Consider the following 22,907-nt stretch of genomic DNA (forward strand, 5'->3'; position numbering starts at 1 on the left):
TTACACGGGCGTTTGTCCACGGTTTAGACACATAAGGTCACCCTGGGATCCCTCGGGTTCGCGGTTTGACGTCCATAACAGCGCAAAACACATCGGGACATCCCGGGACACTCAAGGGACGGTGATGTTGTTGTTGTTGTTGTTTTTTTTTTTTTTCACAAGTTTTTTGATGTGTATCGGTAGACCTGCTGGAATGGTGGGGTGGGCCAATTGATAGAGCTACAAATTATTGGAACAACTGATTGCATTCCAAAGTTTTGGCCCCAGAAATCGCAAGTTGAAAATTTCGATTGCATGATAAAGATAGAGCTACACAGAAGGCGGGAATTGAAGTTTATGTTTTCTAAAAGTGTTTTCAAAAAGGGAGTAAAAACCATTTGCATTGTTAACCTGTTACAAACTGATGCAAAATATACAGACCATGTACAAAGTAATGAAATATTCGCTCTGTTTATAAATGTCGCATCTGTAGGTAGTCTCGAGCTCTAAACCGTTGTAATTGCAGCGCTCGTTCCTGTGGACATGCTTGTCCTCTGCTACGTTCATCAGCTTCTTCTCTGTCTCTAAGTGTTTGCGCTGCAGGGTGCTTCTCCTCTTCGTGTGGTCAGCTGCAAGGCCCACCCAAGACTCAGCGTCAATGTCGAGAACCTTCATTTCTCTCTTACACACATCCTTGTGTCGCAGCTGAGGGCGGCCAATGGTTCTCCTCCCCGATGCCGGCAAATTAATCATAGAGGGGGGTCCTAAAATCCGGAGTGGAGGAATGGCGGAAAATCATCACAAATCCTTAAAGATCGAACGGCGAAAAATCATAACAAATCCTAAGAGATGGAACGGCGGAAAATCACCCTAAATCCTATATGTGTACACGTCACGAATTTAACTGTCCCGACAAACGTTAAAGACAGCCAAATGTTAAGTCCAATATATGTATTTTACCTTACTCGTACAGAAATATGCATTCCTTCTATATATTTCAACGGAGAATAAAACAGTGATACAGTAAACCAGAGTTAATTGAGAGACTGGTTATGAAACTTTGCCATGAAAACAATGGTGCTGCAATTTATGTTGGAAGGGCCATGACAGTGAACAATCCTTTGTTTGAATGTTCACGCTACAGCTGAATGTCTTACAGGAACGTTTCTACTGGTCAGTTCGGCTCCGACACATTTCAAAATCTATTGTCGACTGTGCACTATCAAGGCCAAAAATGTTAACAAAAACATACAACAAAGAAATTTGTCAGGCTTCAGAGCCACTATGCGTAAACTTAAATGAACACGTGATCAAACATTGTCAACCATGCGACAGAATTTACGGCTAGGACTACAAATCCTCCCCCCCCCCCCCTCCCCACGATTAGACAAGACAGGTTTTTCGTGTTGGGAATTGATATTTTTCTGTTGAAATAACAACTGCATTTTTTTTGAAGAACATACAGTCAAAATACAGGTGAAAAAGATTCAGATGCAAAAACCTTAGTAGGTGCCAATCTATTACAATTTCATTTTGCTCTCGGGTGGTTGATTGCTCTGGCACCCCCCTCTCTCCCCTCCCCTCCCGTCGCGCGTGACTTGCCTCCGCTCACCTGAAACAAAAAAAATTAAATAAATAAATAAATAAATAAATAAATAAATAAATAAATAAGTGCCATGCCACGCTGTGAGGGGATGCTTGTGAGCGACCTCAGCTTATGTGTAGCCGTACGTACCCACCCCCCGAAGAAAAACGTTTTTCTTCGAGGGGTGGGTACGGCTCCACATTGGGCTATAAATGCGACCTCTGAATCAGTGCCGAACAGTTGGGATTTAGAAGACAGCAATCTCTCTTGCAACAACAACAACAACAACAGTTCACTGTTGTTTGTGTTATATATTCCGTCTTTTAGAATTTGGGGTGATTTTCAGCTGTTCTGTTTTTTAGGATTTTCCGCCGTTCCACCGTTCCGCCGTTCCACCATTCCTACGCTTTAGAGTCAGCTAATTATAAGCATGAGAGGGGGGGGGGGGTGGGGGGTACGAGAAAATATTTTCCCTTTTCCTTTCGCCTGTAGCCTGACTAGCCTCCCACGCAGTCGTTTTTAGGGGACTCGTAAGGTAATACGAGTCCCCTAAAAACGACTGCGTTCGCCTGGCCTGAAGATCCGCTAGGTTGCATTTCAGTGCATCTCTTGACCAATCATAGGTACAATCGATTAACCGCAAGATCAAAGAGTTATCAAGAGCTAGGCGAACAACCATATTTGGCTTTTAGTCAGCGTGCATTCCTTGGCATTGCAAAACTGTAAGCTTCTGTTGTGTGTTGATGTAGGCTTCCCTTTTGTGCACCTTGTTTGGGCTACTAACGTGTCTGACTTCTGAAGAGCAGAGAAATACGAGTAATCTTGGACCGCACAGAACACGACTGCGACGGCGAGGTACGTGATGGAAGCTAATTTTCCCCTAATAACTACGACTAACAACAATGGTTGAGTAAGCATGTTATACGCTTACATTGCAAACCGTCGTTTGATCGTAAGCAGGGAAGTTTTTTTTCGGTGTGTGACAAATGCAAACTGCAGACCCGCAGACTCGCAGACTTGCAGACTTGCAGACTCAACATACTGGCCTTTCCCAACTCATTTTAAAAACTTTTTAAAATGACATGACATGGCATGTTGTGGAATGGCGGATTTTGCAAGCACGGTATTATTTAATAACATCGTGCTTGCAACCTCCGCCATTCCACACTTTAAATATACTCCCTAGTCTTCCTCCTTTCACAGTTGTCCTTCAGGAACAAAACTCGTACGTGCGCCAGTTTTGAGAAAACGTTTTCAAACTATAGAGCAATGGACACCAAAGTAAAGGGTAGTTTCTGACAAAGATACAATTTTAGCGATTGTTTTGTATTCTAAAATATCAGGATCGGCTAAACTTGCCAACGACCGAGACTCGCAGTCTACATCCCCGAACACCTGAATTACAATCGACTGAAAGATCCAAATGAATCAACAGATAGAGACTTGGAGGTAATTTGGTTTGAACTATTACCACCGAAAACAAAGAAAATTTTAGTCGTTGCTATCTATAAACCACTGGACTCTGATGCTACTATCTTTACTGACAGCCTGGGGAAAATGCTTGACAAACTTACAACCAATGAAACTGAAACTATTTTGCTGGGAGACCTTAACTTCAATTATATCGCTCCAAACACCGCGACAATGAAGTTTAAGCGATTAACAAATTTATTTCATCTGAAACAACTTATCACAGAGCCTACGAGAATAACAGAGAATTCAAGGTCTTTAATTGATCTATTTTTAACCTCAAGACCCGATCGGTTTCTCCGACCACTGCGCAATCGCTGGTTTTAGGAAACTACACAGAATCAAACTTCCACCGCCTCGGTTTGTTGATGTCAGAAATTACAAAAACTACGATCCAACTTTGTTCAAAACTGATTTACATTACGTCCCATGGGACACATTAGAACTAGCCAATTCCTCAGGGGCCCCTGATGAGGAGTGGAATTCTTTCAAAGATATGTTTTTAACTGTAGTTGACAAACATGCACCGTGCCGGGTGCGCAGGAAGCCATTGCCGTGGCTAACACCTGAAATAAAGAACCTGATGCGGGAGAGAGAATACCACCACAAAAAGGCCATCAAAACAAACAACGAGGTTCACTGGAGCAGATATAAAAGATTATGTAATGCAGTTAATCTGAAACTCCGCAAAGAGAAAAACAAATATTACTCCACTCGCCTCTCTGATGAAGAGGACTCGAAAGAAATGTGGAAAACACTCAGCCAGATCCTGCCAAGGAAATCAAAAACTACAAATGAAACTGAGAACCTAGCTCTCAGCAACAAACTTTAATAAGTTCTTTACAACCATTGCTGGTAGTTTATGTAGGCATTTTTCTCACACCCCCATACCTAGAGTATTTACGCCTAGAGTAGACCGAGATTTTACTCGAAAGAATGTAAGCCCAACGTTTGCCAAACAAGAACTGTGCAAGCTAAAATCATCAAAAGCCACCGGTCTCGATGGAATCCCTGCTAGGGTTCTAAAAGGACACAGCAACCGAAATAGCCAAACCGATTGCGTATCTCATAAATCAAACAATCTTGACGGGTATTATCCCTCAGGAATGGAAGGAGGCCAAAGTGAAGCCCATTTTCAAGTCCGGGGAAAAAGATGATGTAAACAACTACCGCCCGATCTCCGTGCTTCCACTTATCTCAAAGATAATGGAACGTACAGTTCAAGTGCAACTGGTCTCCTTCCTAACTACAAACAATGTCCTATCAGAACATCAGTCAGGCTTCAGAAAACAACATTCTACACAAACTGCTGTTACGTATCTTACAGACTTCATTCTGGAATGCATGGACAAACAGGAAATGACGGGGGCTGTATTTATTGACCTAAAAAAGGCTTTCGACCTCGTCGATCACAAGTGCCTTCTCCATAAATAAAAACATTATGGAGTTGGAGGCCCAAGCTATAACTGGTTCCTGGATTATCTCAGCACCTGCTGACAGAGAGTAAAATTTGGGAAAGAACTATCATCTAGCCTTCCCCTGGATTATGGTGTATCTCAGGGTTCACTATTAGGCCCCTTACTCTTTGTGCTTTATATCAACGACCTCCCACAGTGCTTACTGCGATCCAATATCAGCATGTATGCAGATGATACCGTCATATATACCACTTGCTCGGAGTCAGACTGCATCATGACGGAAATCCAAGAAGACCTCCAAAGATTTGAACAGTGGATGAAAAACAGCAAGCTTGCTCTAAATCTCACGAAGACCAAATGTATGCCCTTGGTACTAAACGGAAACTTGCAAATGCCTCTTTTAAGACCCAGCTTAACTTCATGGCAGTGACATCGAAAGGGTGAGAAATTTTTGCTACCTAGGGCCTAGGGGTCACCCTTGACGAATGCCTCTCATGGAAAGAGCATGTTAGTAAAGTGTTTACCAAGGTTAACAAGCGCTTGGGTCTACTCGGCCGCATCCGATCATGTTTAACGCTTAAGGCAGCGAAATGCGTATACAAGTGTCTCGTGTTACCAGTCCTGTGCGACACCGACACGGCCTGGGGTGAATTGTCTGTTGAGTGCAAGAGTAGATTACAGCGCCTACAAAATCGAGCTGCACGTATAATTGTCAGACGAGATAGCACGAGCAAAACTCTCAAGACACTAGTATGGTCTAACTTAGAAACTATCAGGAAAAGGAACAAATCTATCTTAGTCTTCAAATGTCTGAATGATTAAGTGCACCAGTATCTTCCTGATTATTTCAATAGAAACCACAGTTTCCATAGTTACAATACACGTCGGCGTGAAGACATTCATCCTTCAAGACCCAAACTTAGCCTCGGGAAGAGAACTTTTAGATACTCCGGAGCGATTTTATTTAATTCGTTACCTGAAACATACAAACGGGCAGCGTCCTTGGAGGCTTTTAAGCGACTAATGATGAAACACGATTTTGCATAGATTTTTTTCTTAGTGTGCAAATGTTTTTATTTATTTTTCTATCCTGTGATATCTTTAACCCAAAAGTGTTTGAGCCATATATATTGTAATTTTTTTTTCTCATACCATAATAATAATTATTTTAGGTGTATACAGGGCCCCTCAGGATAACAGCCCCGTAGCTGATTGGGCCACCCTGTCTAAATAAGGTTCACTTACTTACTTACTTACTTCAGTTGGATTGAATTTATCGGGTATGGAACGCCTGGCAAGAACAAAATAGTGAGACAGCGTTATTCACAAGACATGTACATTAATCAGGCGTTTCCGATATTTTGATTGGTTATCGAGATATCCGAGTTCAAAGTTGGAATAGCAAAAAATTTTGTAGATCCGTGTTGCTCAAGTAGTCGTAAAATTTCTCAAACAACACATGCCTCCACAGAGGATTATATCGTAAAGCCACGGGCCAGTGAATGAGCAACCAGCTCCATTGGAATGGGGAGAGTAAAATTTTCATACACTCGATTTCATACACCCCCCTAGGACGTAATAAACGATCGGTCCCTAAATTCCAAAGTCGCCAAAATCCAGAAGTATGCAGGTCGGCAAGCCTTCAAACCTCTCAGTCTGCATGTCTACAAGCCCGCAAGTCCGCAGGTCTATCTACTGTAGGTCTGCATTTGTTGCACGCTGAGTTTTTATCCCTGCTTCCATGGTCAATATCTTCGTTGCCCTCGTATACCACGTATAGAAATCCCGATATAATTTTAAAATGAAATAATTTTTTTCGTTACCTCAAAAATTTGTTTTTGAGGAGACAAGTTTTTTTTATGTAAGCTCTTTAGTTCAACCTATGTGGAACAGCATACCCTTTTTAATTTTAAACCTACCAATTTATGAGTGTACTTACCCGTTTTCAAGACCAGAATGGTCCATTAATCCCATGACATTCCCTCATCAGAATCCAACTGAATTGAGTAATATTTAATTAAGCCAGTGATGAACACAGTTCAAATTCACTGACTTCATTGTTCAACAAAACAAAAGGTTTCTTTTGTTCCTTGTTCAACAAAAGATCTCCAAAAGATGCCTCTAGGGAAACTGAGATTTTTGCATACCTTATTTTTCGCAAACGAAGAGCAAACCGGCCGAAAAAAATACAGGAGAATGTTTGTTCACTAAAACAGCCCACATGCAAAAATTTAGACAAGTCCAGGAAAAAAAACAGCCTAACATTCAAAATAAGGCAGTTATGCATCCAACCCTTCAATTGTGATATTGAGGCAGGTCAACATGTTGCATGTTGTTAAAAACGATAAAATCTGGCTTTATTCAACAACTTCCAATGTATTCACTCCAAGAGAAAACATTAAGCAATTTATCAGAGCCAAAGTCTAAACATGTTGAACACCAATGCATTGTCTTTACACTGGATATTGGCTTTACTCAGCGACCCATGGCGGGGCTGGGGTGGTTAAGTGGTTGTAGCTAGCCCGCACTTTGAGACATTGAAAACTGAATACATGTCTTAGTTCACAATGTGAATTTTCAAATTATCCAGTGTGGTACACCTACATGTATATAGCTATGTACCTCAGTTGAAATCTCTCCCCCCCCCCCCCCCCAACCTCTTCAACCCAAGAAACATGATGGAATTTGATTAGTTCATATACTCTTTTATTTTGATATGCTTAAATTAGATCCCATTGCATTTTTTACGTCATTTCCTGTTATTCCTTATGCTTGAAATGCTTTCATGGTCTTTGCCGAGAGAAATGTGATTGACATTATTTTACCCCTGAAGACTGACATTGGTCTGGGCATCCAAAAATTTTTATTTACAAGTTTGTTCTTTATAACGTTGTATCAACTTTGCCATGGTCCATGGACATCACATTGTTATTAGCATGGTATGTGTGCTATGTGAGTTACAGACTTCTAGCCTCCATGTACAGCTGTAGACCTGAAGGTCAACAAAGCAGTCCTCAAAACAGACTGACAGTTAAAAATGCGTTTGTTACCATATTTGGCTGGCGTCATGCCCACTTCTCTCTTTGAACAAAGGGATCCAAGACATTTTCGATTTCTTGTATTTAGGTCTTGTGCATCTTCTTTGCTGTTAATACATGCAAAAGGTTTTAATTAATTGTAATAGGCTTCTTATCTCTCCTTCAAGAGCAACTTCTGTTTCAATAATTTACGGAGTTTGTTCAGCTGCAAGTTGCACCTCTGCTGAAAGATAAGAATAAAGGTAGAAGATGACCTTTGGACTACATAAGATTTGAAAGCTTTTGTGCAAGGTAAAATGAAACATGCTTATATATATCAATACTTTATACTGTACCTTTGTATAGTCATCATTTTAATGCATGTTACAGGTACTATTAGGCAGCTTCAGGGCTGTCAAGTCTCCCGGATAATCCAGGAGTCTCCAGATTTTGAACCGTACAGCTGTTTCTCCCGGTATCCAGATTTTGAACCGGATCTCTTGGTCTCCAGATTTTGAGCCGTATTTTCTGGTCTCCAGATTTATGTCTCTGATCTCTCGGCTAATTGACGAAGTTTGCCATTTTGAAATGTTTAGCGTTGTTTCTAATACTGTTCAATGTACGTCTCCCCTTCCCCCTCTTTACTGAAGCCGTGAATTTGGCCTTGATGAGATGCCTCTGTTAGGCGCTTTGTTATTGCTGGCCAGGGAAGTGATATTCTCCATATTTGAAGACGTGTGAGGTTGACAGCCCTGCAGCTTCTCAAGGTTATGATTTTCTTGAGTGAGCAAATTCTAAGTACTCTGTATGAAAACTTAAAATTTTATACCAGTTATTAAAGGAAATGTGTGTGAAGTTATTCAAATTGAATATTTCAGTTAATCTTGTTTTGCTAAAGAATGGTGCCTCCAAGTTAAAAGAGCTACTATTCTTGACAAGTTGAAAATATACCAAAGGGTGTTTGCTCACAGTTTCTAAACATACTAAAAGAGTAATAATCAATCCTAAGGCATTGGCGACAATGATGTTTGTGTATATGATGTGGTTTCTCACGCTTGGTTGTTTTGAATTATGCCACATATGATTACCCAGCTATATATCTGCAAGATAATTGACAGTTTGTTTAATCCTGTGGTTTTGTGGTTAAATTTTAGTGGAACCCTGTAGAAAGAGTCGTGTGAAATAGTATTTGGGAGAACAGGATGGAGGATGCTGAGTAAAAAATGAGAAATAAAGAAGGCAGTATAAATTATGGCAAAGGAACTCTAATATAGATAATTTGAATCTATACTATGGTGTCAAACTATCCAGGGCCCATGGCGCAATGATATTTACAGCCAAACGACTTCACACGGTCAAAATGCGAACTAGCTCAAAACACCCTCAGACGTTTATTTCTAACCCTCAGACGTTAATCTCTCCTGGTTTTTCTATATTTTTAATCGTCTCTTTGAGCCTCTTTCCATTTCGCCCGAAATCTCTGCTAACCTGAACCACAATCTCTTTCCAATAATACCATTCGAGGCTTTCAATGTCACTGCTCTTTTCTCACCAAAATAGAAACTTACGAAGTCTTTATATCCATTTCATGTTCATGTTATCGCATAGTGAACTTGGGCTGCCTACGTGTAGTATTTATGATAGAAAAAGAAATTTATACCTGTGGTAGCCGGGGCTCTAATGATTTAAGCTCATAACCTTTCGGGTTCGCTTTGAGAACCACAATCTCTCCTGGTAATGCTGTCCCTCTATTCAAAGCGTAATTTGTTCTCTGTGAGCTCAGCAATTTCCACTATTTTTAACAGGTGATTACTTCATACATATGTAGAAGTTATTCTTCTGATTTACTGCTTCAAAAAGGAACCTTAGTTTGTTTTCTTTCAAAAACAGCATAAGTTATTTGAGTCCTTAAGTGTGAAATCAACATGGAAAGATCCAGTTTACAGGTATGACAAAAGCCTTCTTTCTCAGCCCTAGTAAAACCTATAAATTAGACGGGCAAAAAATGGATTCTGATTGGGCTGTTTTTGTTAAAGACAATGACAACGATAGAGGACAAAAAATTAATATCCCTTCTACTCCCAAGTTTCTTGAGCAGTGAAAACCAGAAGTATGCGTGGTATGCAATATTTTGCATAATTATTTATTATTTTTTAAAAAAAGGTCATTCCAAGGGTACTTTAAAGTGGGAATTGGTATCCAATTGCAAGAGGTGTCCACAAACAGGAGCTGTGTGAAGGTTTAACTGGATAGTAATAGTAATAGTAATAGTAATAGAAATAGTACTAGTAATGGGGTTAAATGTCATTTAACTTAGTTAAAGACTTGGAACAAGTTTGCTCCCTTGTGGCATGGCGTTCCGTGGCATCGTTGCATTTGACATAGAAAGAATGCCTCCTAATACGGATTTGGGACTTGTCGTTGATGGGTCAATGGATCTTGAGACGAAGATCTGGCATCCCCCGCAGATTTTTTTGCAGGGGCAGATGACATCACAACGTAATGTTGCCTGGCAATAGGGAAAAACAAAGTATAAATGATGGCAGACAAAGGTTGAAAGACAGATGCAGTTTGTTGGAGCAAAATTTGCATACATCGGGAAAGTTTTACGTTCAGTACAGGATCACATTTCAACTGCAATGTTCATCAATATTCACTGGATGGAAATATCTCTGCAGAATCTTTTCTCTTTCTTCCAGAAATCTTTTTTGTGAAAGTTTGCTTTCAAGAAATTACACGTTTTGTGGCCGCAGTAAAATAATTTTTTCGTGGGAAATAAATTCATCGAACACAGCAGCGCTGCATGCCCATTGTCCATTTCATCGTGTCAGAAATAGATTTCAACCGCAAACTAGCCTGTGGAACTACGAAAAGACCATGCTCATCAAAATCGTTGCTATATTCAGAAACCTTTTAATCTCCTCATTTGATGCTACAATACGAGTAAAGAGGGCTTTTCACCCAGCCCTAGCTTTGTGAGGTTTTGTGAGTCATGTATTTCTAGTACATTAGTATAAAATCGAAATACAAAAATATCTGAAAGATACACGCATCAGATACTGTCATCAGGCCCCGGTTGTTCAAAGAGCAGATTATTTTATCCAGCGGATAACTCGCTATCCAGCAGATAAAATCCATTGGTTGGAGTACATTTTATCCAATGGATAGAGTTTTCCGCTCTTTGAATAACCTTGGCCCTTAGATGTCTTTCAAAACTGCATGCAAATTAGCTCACTTCGGTTCGACATTTTTACAGCGTTATAGTCGCGTAAGTTAATTTGCGGCATTTTGGTACAATGCCTTTTGAGTAGAAGACCAAAATAGTATGCTGGCCTGTAAGTTACGTTTTTCTCAAAGATTGAAAGCGTTTTACCGAAAATGATGTGCATTATTTTAAAGTGCGACAGTGTCACGCAACAGGCGGACGGAAGATACTTTCTTTTATTTTTAAGTTCAACAACGTAGCGGCTGAAATTTTAAATTCAGCTTCGGTTATTTGAAATATTTCACCGTGGTAGTTACACATTAGGTACAGATATATTTAAGGACCAAAGAGCTACCTGAAAAAGTGTCACGCAACAGCCCGTACAATCGTACAACTTAGCACGATTTTGCCAAATTTGTTCAATTTAAGGTGTCGAACTCACTGTATAATCTTTGATTACTACTAGTTCTTATTGGCATATAGTTTGGCCGGGTTGCTGGTGGCGAGTTAGCATTTGTACGCTTGTTGTTGTTGCCTTACTGTTAGGGCCATGTCCAGGACCACAGGTGCTTGCATGGCCAAACGGTATTCTCATGCGGATTAGGCATGCACCTTTGCACGTGCTTGTAATTTTTCACTGAGTGTTTCTGGTGGCATTTTTCATTTATTGCATTTTGAAGGGCTTTTCTTTCTCTCCCCTCCCTCCCGGTAGTGTTAGTTTGTTATGGTTTGGGGTTGGAATTGTGGTTAGAAATATTAGGGATTGGATAAGGGTTAGGCTAAGTTCTATGTCTTAGTTACTTATTATTTTTCCTCTTAAAGGGGCAGTGTCACCGATTTAATTTTTGTGTGGTTCAGGTTTGTTAACAATAACCCTAATGATGCACAGAAACTAGTATTAATTATCTTTTACTGGAGATGGCTAGGATGGAAATGGATTGCAACTTGAAAAAATTGGCCAGTTTTTTCAAGTTCCTCCTGTGTATTTTAGAGAAGTCATCAAAGACTACTTATAGTTTGTTCTTCCCCGGATAAATACCTTCATATTTTCTTCTCGGTGGTCTAACAGTAATTTCATGTTAGAAAAAAAGGTTCTACTTGTCCAATATTTGAGTCATTTTGACCAAAATATAGCAAAATCACTGTGACAGTGTCCCTTTAAGTTCTTGTCTCAGTGTGACAGCTGCCAGGGGTGGGGCTCGTTGCTGGGTTGCAGGTAGGGCAGGCTTATGGGGTGTTCTACCTGGCTCCTGGCACTCACCCTCCATTTGCAACATAGGTGTTAATTAATATCCATCTGCAACAGTGACTGACTTGCATTCCTTAATTTGTTCTCTTTTAAGTACGCATTTTTGGCGTTCTTGGTTTACCACGTTTTGTAGGGCTTTTCTTCTGTTTTCTTCAGGATTTTTCTTGAATAGTGTTATTCTCCACAAGCGCTGCCTCACTTTTGTGGGGGGATTTTTTAGGCATATTGTATTAGTGTGTGTTACAATAGCGTGATGGCAGGCATAGTCCCCACTACATGCACACCTTCACCTTCTTCGTCTGCTGCTACTATGGCAGTTTTGGCAGCTACTGCTCCTCCAGTAGTTATGACCAATGTTTGTTCCAGACCTGCTATGTTCATTGGAGGCCCGTTGGTGGCTTCCTCAGGTATGTTCATGTTGCTGGCATTTGTGTATACATACCCGTCCCTGTCAGCTACCACCGGCTCTAACTCGGCTTGTCCCAATTGCTGTCTTTTGCATCACTGATGATGGCCACTTGTGTTACAAGCATGTCTTCAAGTTTGGGTAGGTCACTTATCCCACCTTCGATGGACAAGCATTCCTTGTTGGTCCAAGACAAGCTCCAATTTGGCCAAACTAGTTTCAAAGATTACAAGTGGTCAGTTTTACTGGACTTAGCAGACCCAGCCAATCTGCGGACGGCAAGTTGTTGGTCTCCAAGAAGCGTCAGGTGGTTGAAATACAGGACATATTGACCTGGACCAAGGCCTTAACCATTTTTCAGTTGGTGATGTGTGCAACCCATGCTCATCATTTGTTAGCCCTCATCAAATATAAATTGCTCGGCAGTCACACAGTAGAGCTTGGCTGGAATACGATCTTGCCTTTCGCGAGGATGCGGCGGCAACTGGTACATCTGACTGGTCCAAGATGAATTTGGATTTGTATAACTTTTACTTGTGGTCGCCAGTGCCCCTCACCAATCCACAGTCTTCAAATTCCTCACCAGTTACCATGTCAGCAAGCTGGGGCTACATCTCTCACCCTCCTTACTGCATCTCTTGGAACAAAGGGCAATGCTGCTACCACCATATTTGCAATTTGTCTGATGGTGACCACCCCAGGGTTTGCTGCCCATTTCACCCTCCTGGAGTCAGTCGCTTATGCTCCCCTTCCCCTGCCAAGGAGGTGGGGGGGGGGGGGGGGTACCGAGTTGATTACATGCCCTGCTGCTTCTTGTGTACATAGTGTAAATAGTCTTGTTCCCGTTCATCCAGATTTTCTCGTATTCAACTGGTTCACCCAGCAGTTCTGTTCCAGTTCATTCATTCTTTCCATCAGTTCCTGTATATTTAGTCTCCCTATTGTAGTTATCCCAGTTTCAGGCAGAGTTGCATGGCTATCCTGATCCAACGCAGCAGCCTACATTGGGCAATTCCAGAAAATATCCATACCCAACAACGGACGGCTTCCATGTTTTAACCCCCCCTTGCCTTCGGAAATTCCAAAATGCGTTACCCCCCCATGCCCTCAGAATTCCATAATCGTGAACCCCCCCTCCCGTTCAGAATTTCCGGTTTTTCTGGGAAGTACATTTTCGACTTTAGCAACGCCTATATGAACAAACGAACATCAATTAATGCCTCCTCAGGGCTGTGATCTAGCGGTGCTAGGCGACAAGCTTTACTCTTCAGCAACAAAAAAAACTTACTGGCCAGGCTGTGAAAACTTCTTTTTAAGTTTGAATTTGGCTATAATAATAAACACCATTTACGGCAGTTTTACTCCTCTTTGTTTTCTTGTCCTGTTTTGACGTTTACAAAGCAGAATAGCTCAAATTCAGAGAGTTAAAATCTTTCAGCAGTCAAATATACCGTCAAGTCTTGTCGCGTTCTTTTATACGTCATGTAGTGTGCACGAAAAGTGTTCTTAAGCCTATGCCTCATGTAGTGTACATGAAATGTATCATGATCTATCGATGCTTGTCTTCTGCTTCCGTGGTCATGTGTTCGTGGATAATTTTATTTACGAACTACAACAGTCCACTACAATAGCGTTTTCAAGGAACTCACTCTACACTTTCTACTCCAGAAATCCCACCTGTGAAATTCACCAGTGCCTTCGGATATCCAATCATAAATACCCCCCCCCCCTCCCCATGCCCTCAGAATTCCATAATCGTGAACCCCCCCTCCCCTTCGGAAATCCTAAAAGCCGTCCGTGGTATGGTATGGATATTTTCTGGAATCGCCCATTGGTTTTAAGGTGTCATCGCTGCGATCTGCCCTTGTCCACCCATCGGTCATAGACACTTACGTAATATACCTTGGGACAGAGGTTTCACTTACTGGCCTCTTTACTTCTCCTCCTTTCCCCGACTTTTTGCATGAAGTCATCCCGAAAAGCAACCAACCACAGCGTTAATGACGGCATTCTGAAGCCCCCCTTTTCAGTTCAGTATGTCACGGTTGACTCCTTTATAGAAGGCATTATGGCTCGGGGCCGAGGAACTCTTATGGCCAATTTCGATGTGGTGAGCACTTATTGCAATGTGGCTGTCCCTCTCCAGGATTGTCCGCTCTTGGGAATAGTTTGGCGTGGAAACTACTATGTCGACATGGCCCTCCCATTTAGTCTGTGTTCAGCACCCTACATCTTCAGTGCTATTGCAGACCTGGTTCAGTGGATGCTGACTCGCAACCATGGCGTTGACTTCCTTTGCCATTACTTGGATGATTTTCTGACCTTAGGCTCATCAGCTTCCCTGGTCTGTTACAACAACTTATCCAGCTGTTTTCAAGAGAGCCGGGCCTCCCCATTCACCCAGACAAGCTGGGGGGCCCCTCTACCTGCCTGTCCATCCTTGGTGTTGAGCTTGACTACACCACACTACAGGCCTGGCTTCCGGCAGAGAAGAGAGAGAGGATTGTTGCCCTGCTAGGTACTTGGTCTGTCAAGCAGTTCTGTAGGCGGTGGGAGCTGGAGTCCCTTATTGACCACCTCCACCATGCATGTAAGATAGCCCCTCAGGGTAGGACATTTCTTCGGGACTTGCATTGGTGGCAGGAACTGTTCTAAAGCTAGGAGGATCTGAGTTTTTCCTGATGCCTATGTGGGCTCCTCTTCTGGTTTTCCAAGTGTCACCAGATGCTGCAGGCTCTCTGAGCTAAAGAGCTATCTTTAACAACCAGTCATTCTTTGGCACATGGTGAATTTTACAGCAACCCCTATCTATTGCATACAAGGCCCCATTGTTGTGGCCGCATATTTATGAAGATCTTGGTGGGCGTCACGGCAGGTCGAGTTTATATGCAACAATATGTCAGTGGTGGCTGTTCTGTCTTCAGGTACTTGCTGAGACCTGGACTTAATGGTTTTGTTGTGGTACTTAGCGTTGTTGGCAGTGTACCATTCATTTTCTTTTACTACTACTTCAGTTTGAGGTAAAGCTAACCTAGTTGCGGATGCTCTTTCCCGTTTCCAATTTCAGCGATTCAGGCATTTGGCCCCACAAGCTGAGTAAGCTCCATTGACAAATCCCCAAGCTCTACTGACGGCGCTGCAAGTCACGTGACAGAAAGATGCAAATCTTTCCGTACTTAGGGCCTTGCCCCATCTACATGTCAGGTATACTTGTCAGCCCAGCGTCAGTACTTCGATTTCTGTCATCAGGATGGCCGTCTGAGTCCAGTCTCTTTTGCCAGCTGATGAACAGTCACTCATGCATTTTGCATCCTTTTTGGCCGACAGCCACCACTTGTCCATCAAGGCGAACCTCAGTGCAGTGTGGTCCCTTCACATTTACATATAAATTATTGGGTCAGTAAAATCATTAAGATATCACACTAACCAATGGCTTATTACTGATCACCTGGTGAACTGTCTGCAGCTACTGAGGGGCATAAAGTGTGTGTAAGGTTCATCTCCATTTCTCTCCCTATTGACCTCTTAAAGGTCATCCAGCCATCCTTAGACCTATATTCCTGGGACCATGTCATGCTCTGGGCGGCGTGTTGCCTCAGTTTCTTCGGTTTCTTGTGTACTGGTGAGTTCACCACTAATTCTTTGTTTGATCCCAGTATCCATCTGGCAGTTAGCGACGTGCAGGCGGATTATTTGGTGGACCCTATATGTTTTCAGTTCACATCAGGTGCTCGAAGACAGACCCTTTTTGTGTGGATAGTGACATTTATTTGCCCAGTTGTGGCCCTTGGTAATTTTTTGGCACTGCGTGGCCCTACTCCAGGGCCTTTGTTTTGCTATGCAGATGGTTGTCCTTTATCTCGGCAGCAGTTATCATCCACTGTGCAGGCTTGGGTCACTGCTTCTGGATTGGCGTGGCTACAACAGCTGCTTCATGGGGAGTCACTGATCACCTTATCAAGACTTTTGGCCGATAGTCTAGTGATGCGTAAAATGTATGAAATATAAATCCCCTAAGTTCCTGCAAACTTTTATTGATTTTACTTCTTCCAAACACAATAATATTCATGTTGAGAACAGAAATAGTGATGTCCAAAGAGTCAAATTATGTGGCCAAACATTTAAAGCTTATAACCTTTTCAAAATTTGTGTGAGAAAGAATTAGACAGACGAGTACACAGATCAAAGTAACTTCACAAAATTATCTTAATTACTAAGAAGTCCTGTGTGTTACAGAACAAAATTATTAATATGTGGATTTCCAGCTGATCCTTCCCCACCTAATAAAGGGCAACATGAAATTTTTACAATTTATTTGAATATTTTAACCAGTAATATAATGCTACCACAATGGTATTTAATCACTGGTGTGAACCACAGGTGGTACAATTTGTGCAAAGAAGGTAATTTACTGATCTAATGTAATGAAATTGAATCAGACTGAACAAATCACGTTCCTGTAAGGGTGTGAACAGCAAAACACCCCCAAGAAATATGTGCAGGATATGACTAAAATCCCATGTAGTATGCGTGATGTTTAATTTTAGGGCTCACAGATTCAACGTTTATCTGTTGGTGTGTTTCAGATGGGAGGGGTATGTTCATGGTCCCTCCATTCTCCAATATATCTAGTAAATTAATCGTTATATATCTGTTGGTTTGATTCAGATGGGAGGGGTGTGTTCATAGTCCCTTCATTCTCGACTTTTAGTAAATAAATAGTTATATCTGTTGGTTTTGATTCAGATGGGAGGAGTGTGTTCATGGTTCCTTCATTCACGGGATAGACCTGATCAGCATTTACCTCCAGGGTAAGTTGTTCAGTGTTTACTTATTTGTAATCTCCAAGTTTGGTTATCCCAAACAAGTTCACTTTATGGTGAAATTAAAACACTGTTAGTCCTAGTTGGAATTTGAAGTCCAATTTAAAACTTCAAGTTAGAAGTTTTCTCTCTCATTGAGGGAAACATGTAGTACAGTGGAAGCTCTTGTAAGCGGACACCCTCGGATGCATAATAAAAGGTGTCCCTAACAGGAGCTGTCTGCTTACTAGAATGGTTCTCATATATAAGCAGCCACTAGAGGTTGCCCAGCTAACAATAAACATTCAAGGAATGGAAAAAAAAATGCCATATGGTATTAAATAATTTTTTTTTGTTGCCTTATGCAATGCATAAGTGAGTGTAATTAATGTACTGTAAAATCATTGTGACAAACAGTGATGTGATGTTGGTTGATTAAAATAAGATTCAGAGGCTAATAGGTCGCAGATACTGCTTCCACAGACTATATTTCATTGCTTTACAGGATCAATGCCATAAGTTATACACTTAACTTAAAAACCAGTGCTCAACCCCGTGAACAAAAATCAGTGTTTATATAGTCAGGCTTCAAATAATAAGTTGTTTACTCAGCCTTGATGAAGTTAATGCTTATTTCAACCAACATGGTTGTGTTAATAAAAATACCTTAACTGCTATAGATTTTATCCCATTTTTAAATGTGGCTAAATGTAATTTAGGCAAAGTTAAAATCGAGGCAAGTACTGGTCAGCGGTGCCCGCATGGCTGGGACATGCGGGGCGGCCACCCTACTTTGCAGGGGCCCCTGGGTTCTTACAGCTCACATGTTTGTGCCAATTCATTTCGCATCTGTTCGCTTGCCGGAGCTTGTGCTGTTTAAGTTTGTTGCTGTTTTTCGTCCAGTTTTTCTCTTTTTACGTCTTCGTTATGTCCGGAAACACCCACAATAGTTTACAGGCTCGGCTTTTCGCTGGCGACGCGTCATCTACGGCGGATGGTTCGTCGAGTATTCAAGGTGAAAGTTCGCCTGCTGTTGAGACGTCTCGGCCTTCCACGCCTGCTAGTACGACTTTGGCGGCTTCAGCGGCGCCCACTTTATCGCCCGAGATGATTTCACTGATCTGATTACGCAAACGGTTCGAGCGGCCATGGCGGCCGAAAAACCTCCTGCATCTGAACAAGTGCAAGCGGTACCGAGTGCTGTACCGACCGCGAGTGCTGGGGGCGTTCCTGCCTCAAATTCCTTAGATGCTTCGGCTGCGAGTTTCTTGGCATCGGGCGGTGCAATTCCTCTTGGACAGCCGTTACAAGGTAGGCCATCTTCTTGTGTTGTTGTCCCTTCGTTTGTGCAAACGTTCGCTGCGCCCGTCATGTCGCTTGCTCCTTCGTTTACTCCGCCAAGCAATGTAATTCAACAGGCTCCGGCGCTCGCCACTCAACCCGCTTCGCTCCTGGATCAGTCGTTCGTGGTCGGGCCAGGTTTTTCTCCTGTTCCAGCGAAGCTAGTGGCTCAGATCGTGGGCGGCAAATACGTGGATTTAAGTGATCTCCTGGCCCCCAACCTGCAACAACGAGAGCCCGAACCGCAACTTATGTTTGATGGCCGACTCGTTTTGACCTCGCAACCAAAACGGCAGCGCCGTCGCATCGAGGACATTGCTAGCTGGATGGAAGCGTTTTCCATCTTTTCACTCGTACTATCTTCCCACTTTCCCCACCGTTGGAAAGATTTAACTCAATACCAGCTCCTCATTTTGCGCACACATCGCCATTTTAGCGGTAAGGTGTGGCTGAACTATGACCGAGCATTCCGTGAACATGCGGCCGCGACAAAGTTGACCGATTGGTCTTGCATGAACATGCAGCTGTTTAACTTCCACGCAGCTGGCTCTTCGTCCCGCGGATCGTCATATGCCCAACCAGCTGAGGCTTCTGAGCCCTCCGGTTCCTCATTTTCAAGTACGCTGTGCAAGTCATGGAACAGGGGGCGGTGCACGGCTCCAGTCAACCCCTGTCGCTACGCGCATCGCTGCAGTCTGTGCTCAGGTTCTCACCGGGCTATCACGTGCCATGATAGCGCCGAGAAAGCTGATCGAGGGGATGCCAAGCGTCGCGGCAGCTCGCCCACCCCTAGCCATGCTTCAAGCAAGGCCCGGCGTGCCTAATGTACTGTTGTAGCTTTGCAATTTTTTTTTTCTTGCCCCAGTTTTTTTTCCGCGCCACTCTGCTTTATTAATGTTGTTTCTCCAGTGGCAGGGGCCTTTTTGTATGCCACCATGGCAGTTCACTTCGATTTTAGGTTACTTGCTTCGTATTGCTTGATTTTTCACCATCTCGCTAGTTACATGTGTCTCCTACTTGTATTTCGATAGAGCCAACATTCGCAACTGTGCTTTTGGCCTTTAGGGCCTTTGTTGGGCATCTGTACCTCATTGTATAGGGTGATTGCCAATAAAAGTTTTTTATTTTTGGCTATTTTATCTGTATATACATATATTTTTCTCGTTGGGGTTGCGTCTCCTAAGCATGTGCATTTTTTCCTTCTAGTGCCTTTGTGCTTCCCGCCTATCACGGTTATAAGTCCTTTGAATGCCTCAGAGTTTGCTCGGGAGTTGACAGCTCACCCCCAGCCACAGCAGGTGTCTTACGTCCTCAATGGCCTCCGGAACGGCTTTAGACTCGGGTTCCAGCCCCTTCGGAAGCTGTCCTCTGCCCGAAAGAACAAACTTTCAGCGTTCCAGCACCCAAAAATTATAGATGACTACTTGGCCAATGAGGTTGCCTTTCATAGGGTAGCGGGCCCCTTTTCCCATCCCCCCTTCCCTAATTTGCATGTAAGCAGTTTTGGAGTTATCCCCAAGAAGGGTCAACCTGGGAAATGGCGCTTAATTGTGGACCTATCGTCTCCGAGCGGCAGTAGTGTTAACGATGGCATTGACCCAGAGGAATTTGCTATGCATTACGTTAAAGTGGATCAAATAATTCAAATGGTGGCTAAGTACGGCCCGGGAGCCATGATGGCGAAATTTGACGTTGAGGCCGCTTATCGCAACATTGCTATCCACCCAGCTGATCGTTACCTACTAGGCCTGAAGTGGCGAGGGCAATATTACGTGGACTTAACCCTGCCTTTCGGCCTTCGCTCGGCTCCCTACATCTTTAGCGCAGTAGCGGACATGGTGGAATGGATCCTACTGAATTCACATGGCGTTTCAGATCTAATGCATTACCTGGATGACTTTATTACCGCCGGCCCCCCAGGGGCACAGCAGTGCGCCTTTAACTTACATACGGCCTTATCCGTCTGTGGATCGCTTGGCTTGCCGCTTCACCCAGGCAAATGCGTGGGTCCCGCCACTCGCATGGTGGTGTTGGGTATTGAGCTCGATTCAGAACAGCAGGCTGCTAGGCTACCAGCAGAGAAGCTGGAGGCCCTAAGAGAGCTGATCCATGCCTGGCGGTCCCGCAGATGGTGTACCAGGCGCCAGTTAGAGTCCCTCATAGGCCATCTACACCATGCCGCCAAAGTTGTTTGGCCAGGCCGCACCTTCTTGAGGCGCATGATTGACCTTCTTTGCTGCTTCCGCAAACGCGATCACCCAATTAGGCTAAACACGGAATTCCATCTAGATCTCCTTTGGTGGCACGAATTCCTTTCCGCTTGGCATGGAGTCCGCTTTTGGCTTTTCCCCGGGCTTTCAGCCGCTACGGACGTGGAAGTCACCTCAGACGCTGCTGGATCCCTCGGTTATGGGGCTTACCTTGGGAATGAGTGGTTCAGTGGCGCTTGGGGCCCATCCCAGGTCCCAGAGTCCATTGCGTACAAAAAGCTGTTTCCTGTGGTTGTCTCATCGTGCGTCTGGGGCCACCAATGGTTCAGGAAACACGTTCTGTTTCGGTCCGACAATGAGGCAGTGGTTTTCATCCTCCAGTCCAGGACCTCTAAGATCCCCGCACTTATGCGGCTTTTGCGTAAGCTGCTTTCATCAGCGGCCCGTTTCAATTTTACCTTTACCTCGCAACACGTTCCCGGCATTCATAACCACATTGCTGACGCCCTTTCTTGCTTTCGTTGGCAGGAGTTCAGACGGTTAGCTCCACAGGCCTCGCCGTCTCCAGTTCCAATCCCGCAAAGCCTACTGGACGAATTGACCCTTCCAGCCTAGAAGACCAGTGCCGTGAGTTCCTGATTAAGGGCCTGGCTTCATCTACCCGAAACTCCTACACTTCAGGACAGAGAAAGTTTTACGACTTCTGCTATCAGTTGGGCAAGATTCACTCATCTGGCTCTCCCTGCCCAGCTGATGAGTGGACCCTGTGCTTGTTTGCCACGTTCCTGGCCAGGTCAGTACAGCACACCACCATTAAGGTTTACCTATCTGCAGTGCGGTCCTTGCACATCGAACAAGGCTTTGCAGATCCTCTCCTCAACTGTTTGCGACTCCAACGGGTTTTGCGGGGAATCAAGCGATCCCAAGGTGGCCCCTCCACTTCTCGGTTACCGATCACAGATCACATCACGCTGGTCATCTTTAAGTCGTTGGACCTGAGCATTCCAGACCACTGCATGTTTTGGGCCGCTTGCAATTTGGCCTATTTTGGCTTTCTCCGTTCTGCAGAGTTCACAGTTCCGAACCTTTCCAGTTTTTCCCTCGACACCCATCTGGGGGTGCCCGATATCGCATTTGACTCGGTGGTTGCTCCCACCTGCCTGAGGGTTAGGATAAAAGCGTCCAAGACCGACCCATTCCGCAAGGGGTGCTTTCTACACATTGGTCGAGGCTCCTATCCTTTGTGTGCCATCCGAGCATTGGTGGCGTACCTAGCTATCCGGGGAGGTGCACAGGGCCCTCTATTTTTACTTTGCGATGGTCGTCCCTTGTCCCGGGTCCTTTTGACCGACTGGCTTCGCCGCATATTGTCATCCTCGGGAGTCCAAGGCAACTTTTCCAGCCACAGTTTCCGCATCGGCGCTGCCACGGTCGCAGCACGAAATGGGGTCCCGGATCATCTCATTCAGGCTCTGGGCCGTTGGTCAAGCAATGCCTATCAATTGTACATCAGAACTCCAACAGAGTCGTTAGCTACGCTGTCTAAGCAGCTCGCAAGTTAAGCTTCACCGGTGTTGTTCCCCTGGCCATCGGGTCAGGTTCTTTACGCCCCACGCCCCCACCCCCCTTCTGCCAGCAAGGGCGTGTGGTGGGGGTTCGACGGGCCCGCTTGCGTTTACCCTTCGTTCCTTGTAGCTGCCGTTTCTGCTCTCAGCAGCCCTGCTTTGGGGGGTTCGTGGCTCAGTGCTGCCATCAACTGGACCTGCAGCACATGGCCTATTGGTGACAGGTTGTCGTTTTCTGAAAATCCCTTTCCTCTACCGTTTGGTGCTTGTCATGGTTTTCCTGGCGGGTTCTGTCAGTAGTCAACAGTTACGTTTCCGTTTCCTGGAGGGGTATGTATGGCTTATTGTCTCTGCCTGTTACGCTTGTCTGGCTTGGGGGGTCAGGTGCTTGGAAGAATTGGTGGGTTCAGGTCCCCCCTCTCCCTGTTTGCGGGTCCTTCGCCCTCCAAGCACTTGGAGTGCGAGGTCTGGGTGGTTGCCGCTCACAGGGTTGCCATGGTTTCGCACCTCGCTTAGCTCACTTCACCTGTGGCACCACCGGTCTTTCAGGCACCAACCCCCAAGCTCATCCACTAACGATGAGTTTAAATGTGGCGAAATGTAATTTAGGCAAAGTTAAAATCGAGGCAAGTGCTGGTCAACGGTGCCCGCATGGCTGGG

General features: G+C 44.0%; 2 protein-coding genes across 4 annotated transcripts in view; both read left to right on the top strand.

Moving 5' to 3' along the window:
- Positions 1-2,220: 2,220 nt before the first annotated feature.
- The window catches only part of LOC146456769 (NLR family CARD domain-containing protein 4-like), a 151,169-nt gene continuing 130,482 nt past the window's right edge, over positions 2,221-22,907 (top strand). For all 3 annotated transcript variants that reach the window (XM_085092760.1, XM_085092762.1, XM_085092761.1), the window contains exons 1-3: positions 2,221-2,419; positions 7,658-7,781; positions 17,076-17,140. In XM_085092760.1, the coding sequence (XP_084948886.1) occupies positions 17,076-17,140 (65 nt within the window). In that variant the 5' untranslated portion in view covers positions 2,221-2,419; positions 7,658-7,781. The remainder of the gene's footprint in view (positions 2,420-7,657; positions 7,782-17,075; positions 17,141-22,907) is intronic.
- LOC146456770 (uncharacterized) lies at positions 18,212-22,244 on the top strand. The gene is made up of 3 exons (XM_085092730.1): positions 18,212-18,442; positions 19,679-21,221; positions 21,293-22,244. The coding sequence occupies exons 1-3, from the start codon at positions 18,280-18,282 to the stop codon at positions 22,242-22,244; spliced, it is 2,658 nt and encodes an 885-aa protein (XP_084948856.1). The 5' UTR covers positions 18,212-18,279.

Source organism: Pavona decussata, unplaced genomic scaffold (genome assembly GCF_977016875.1).
Source record: "Pavona decussata unplaced genomic scaffold, jaPavDecu1.1 SCAFFOLD_254, whole genome shotgun sequence".
NCBI classification, from domain to species: Eukaryota; Metazoa; Cnidaria; class Anthozoa; order Scleractinia; family Agariciidae; genus Pavona; species Pavona decussata.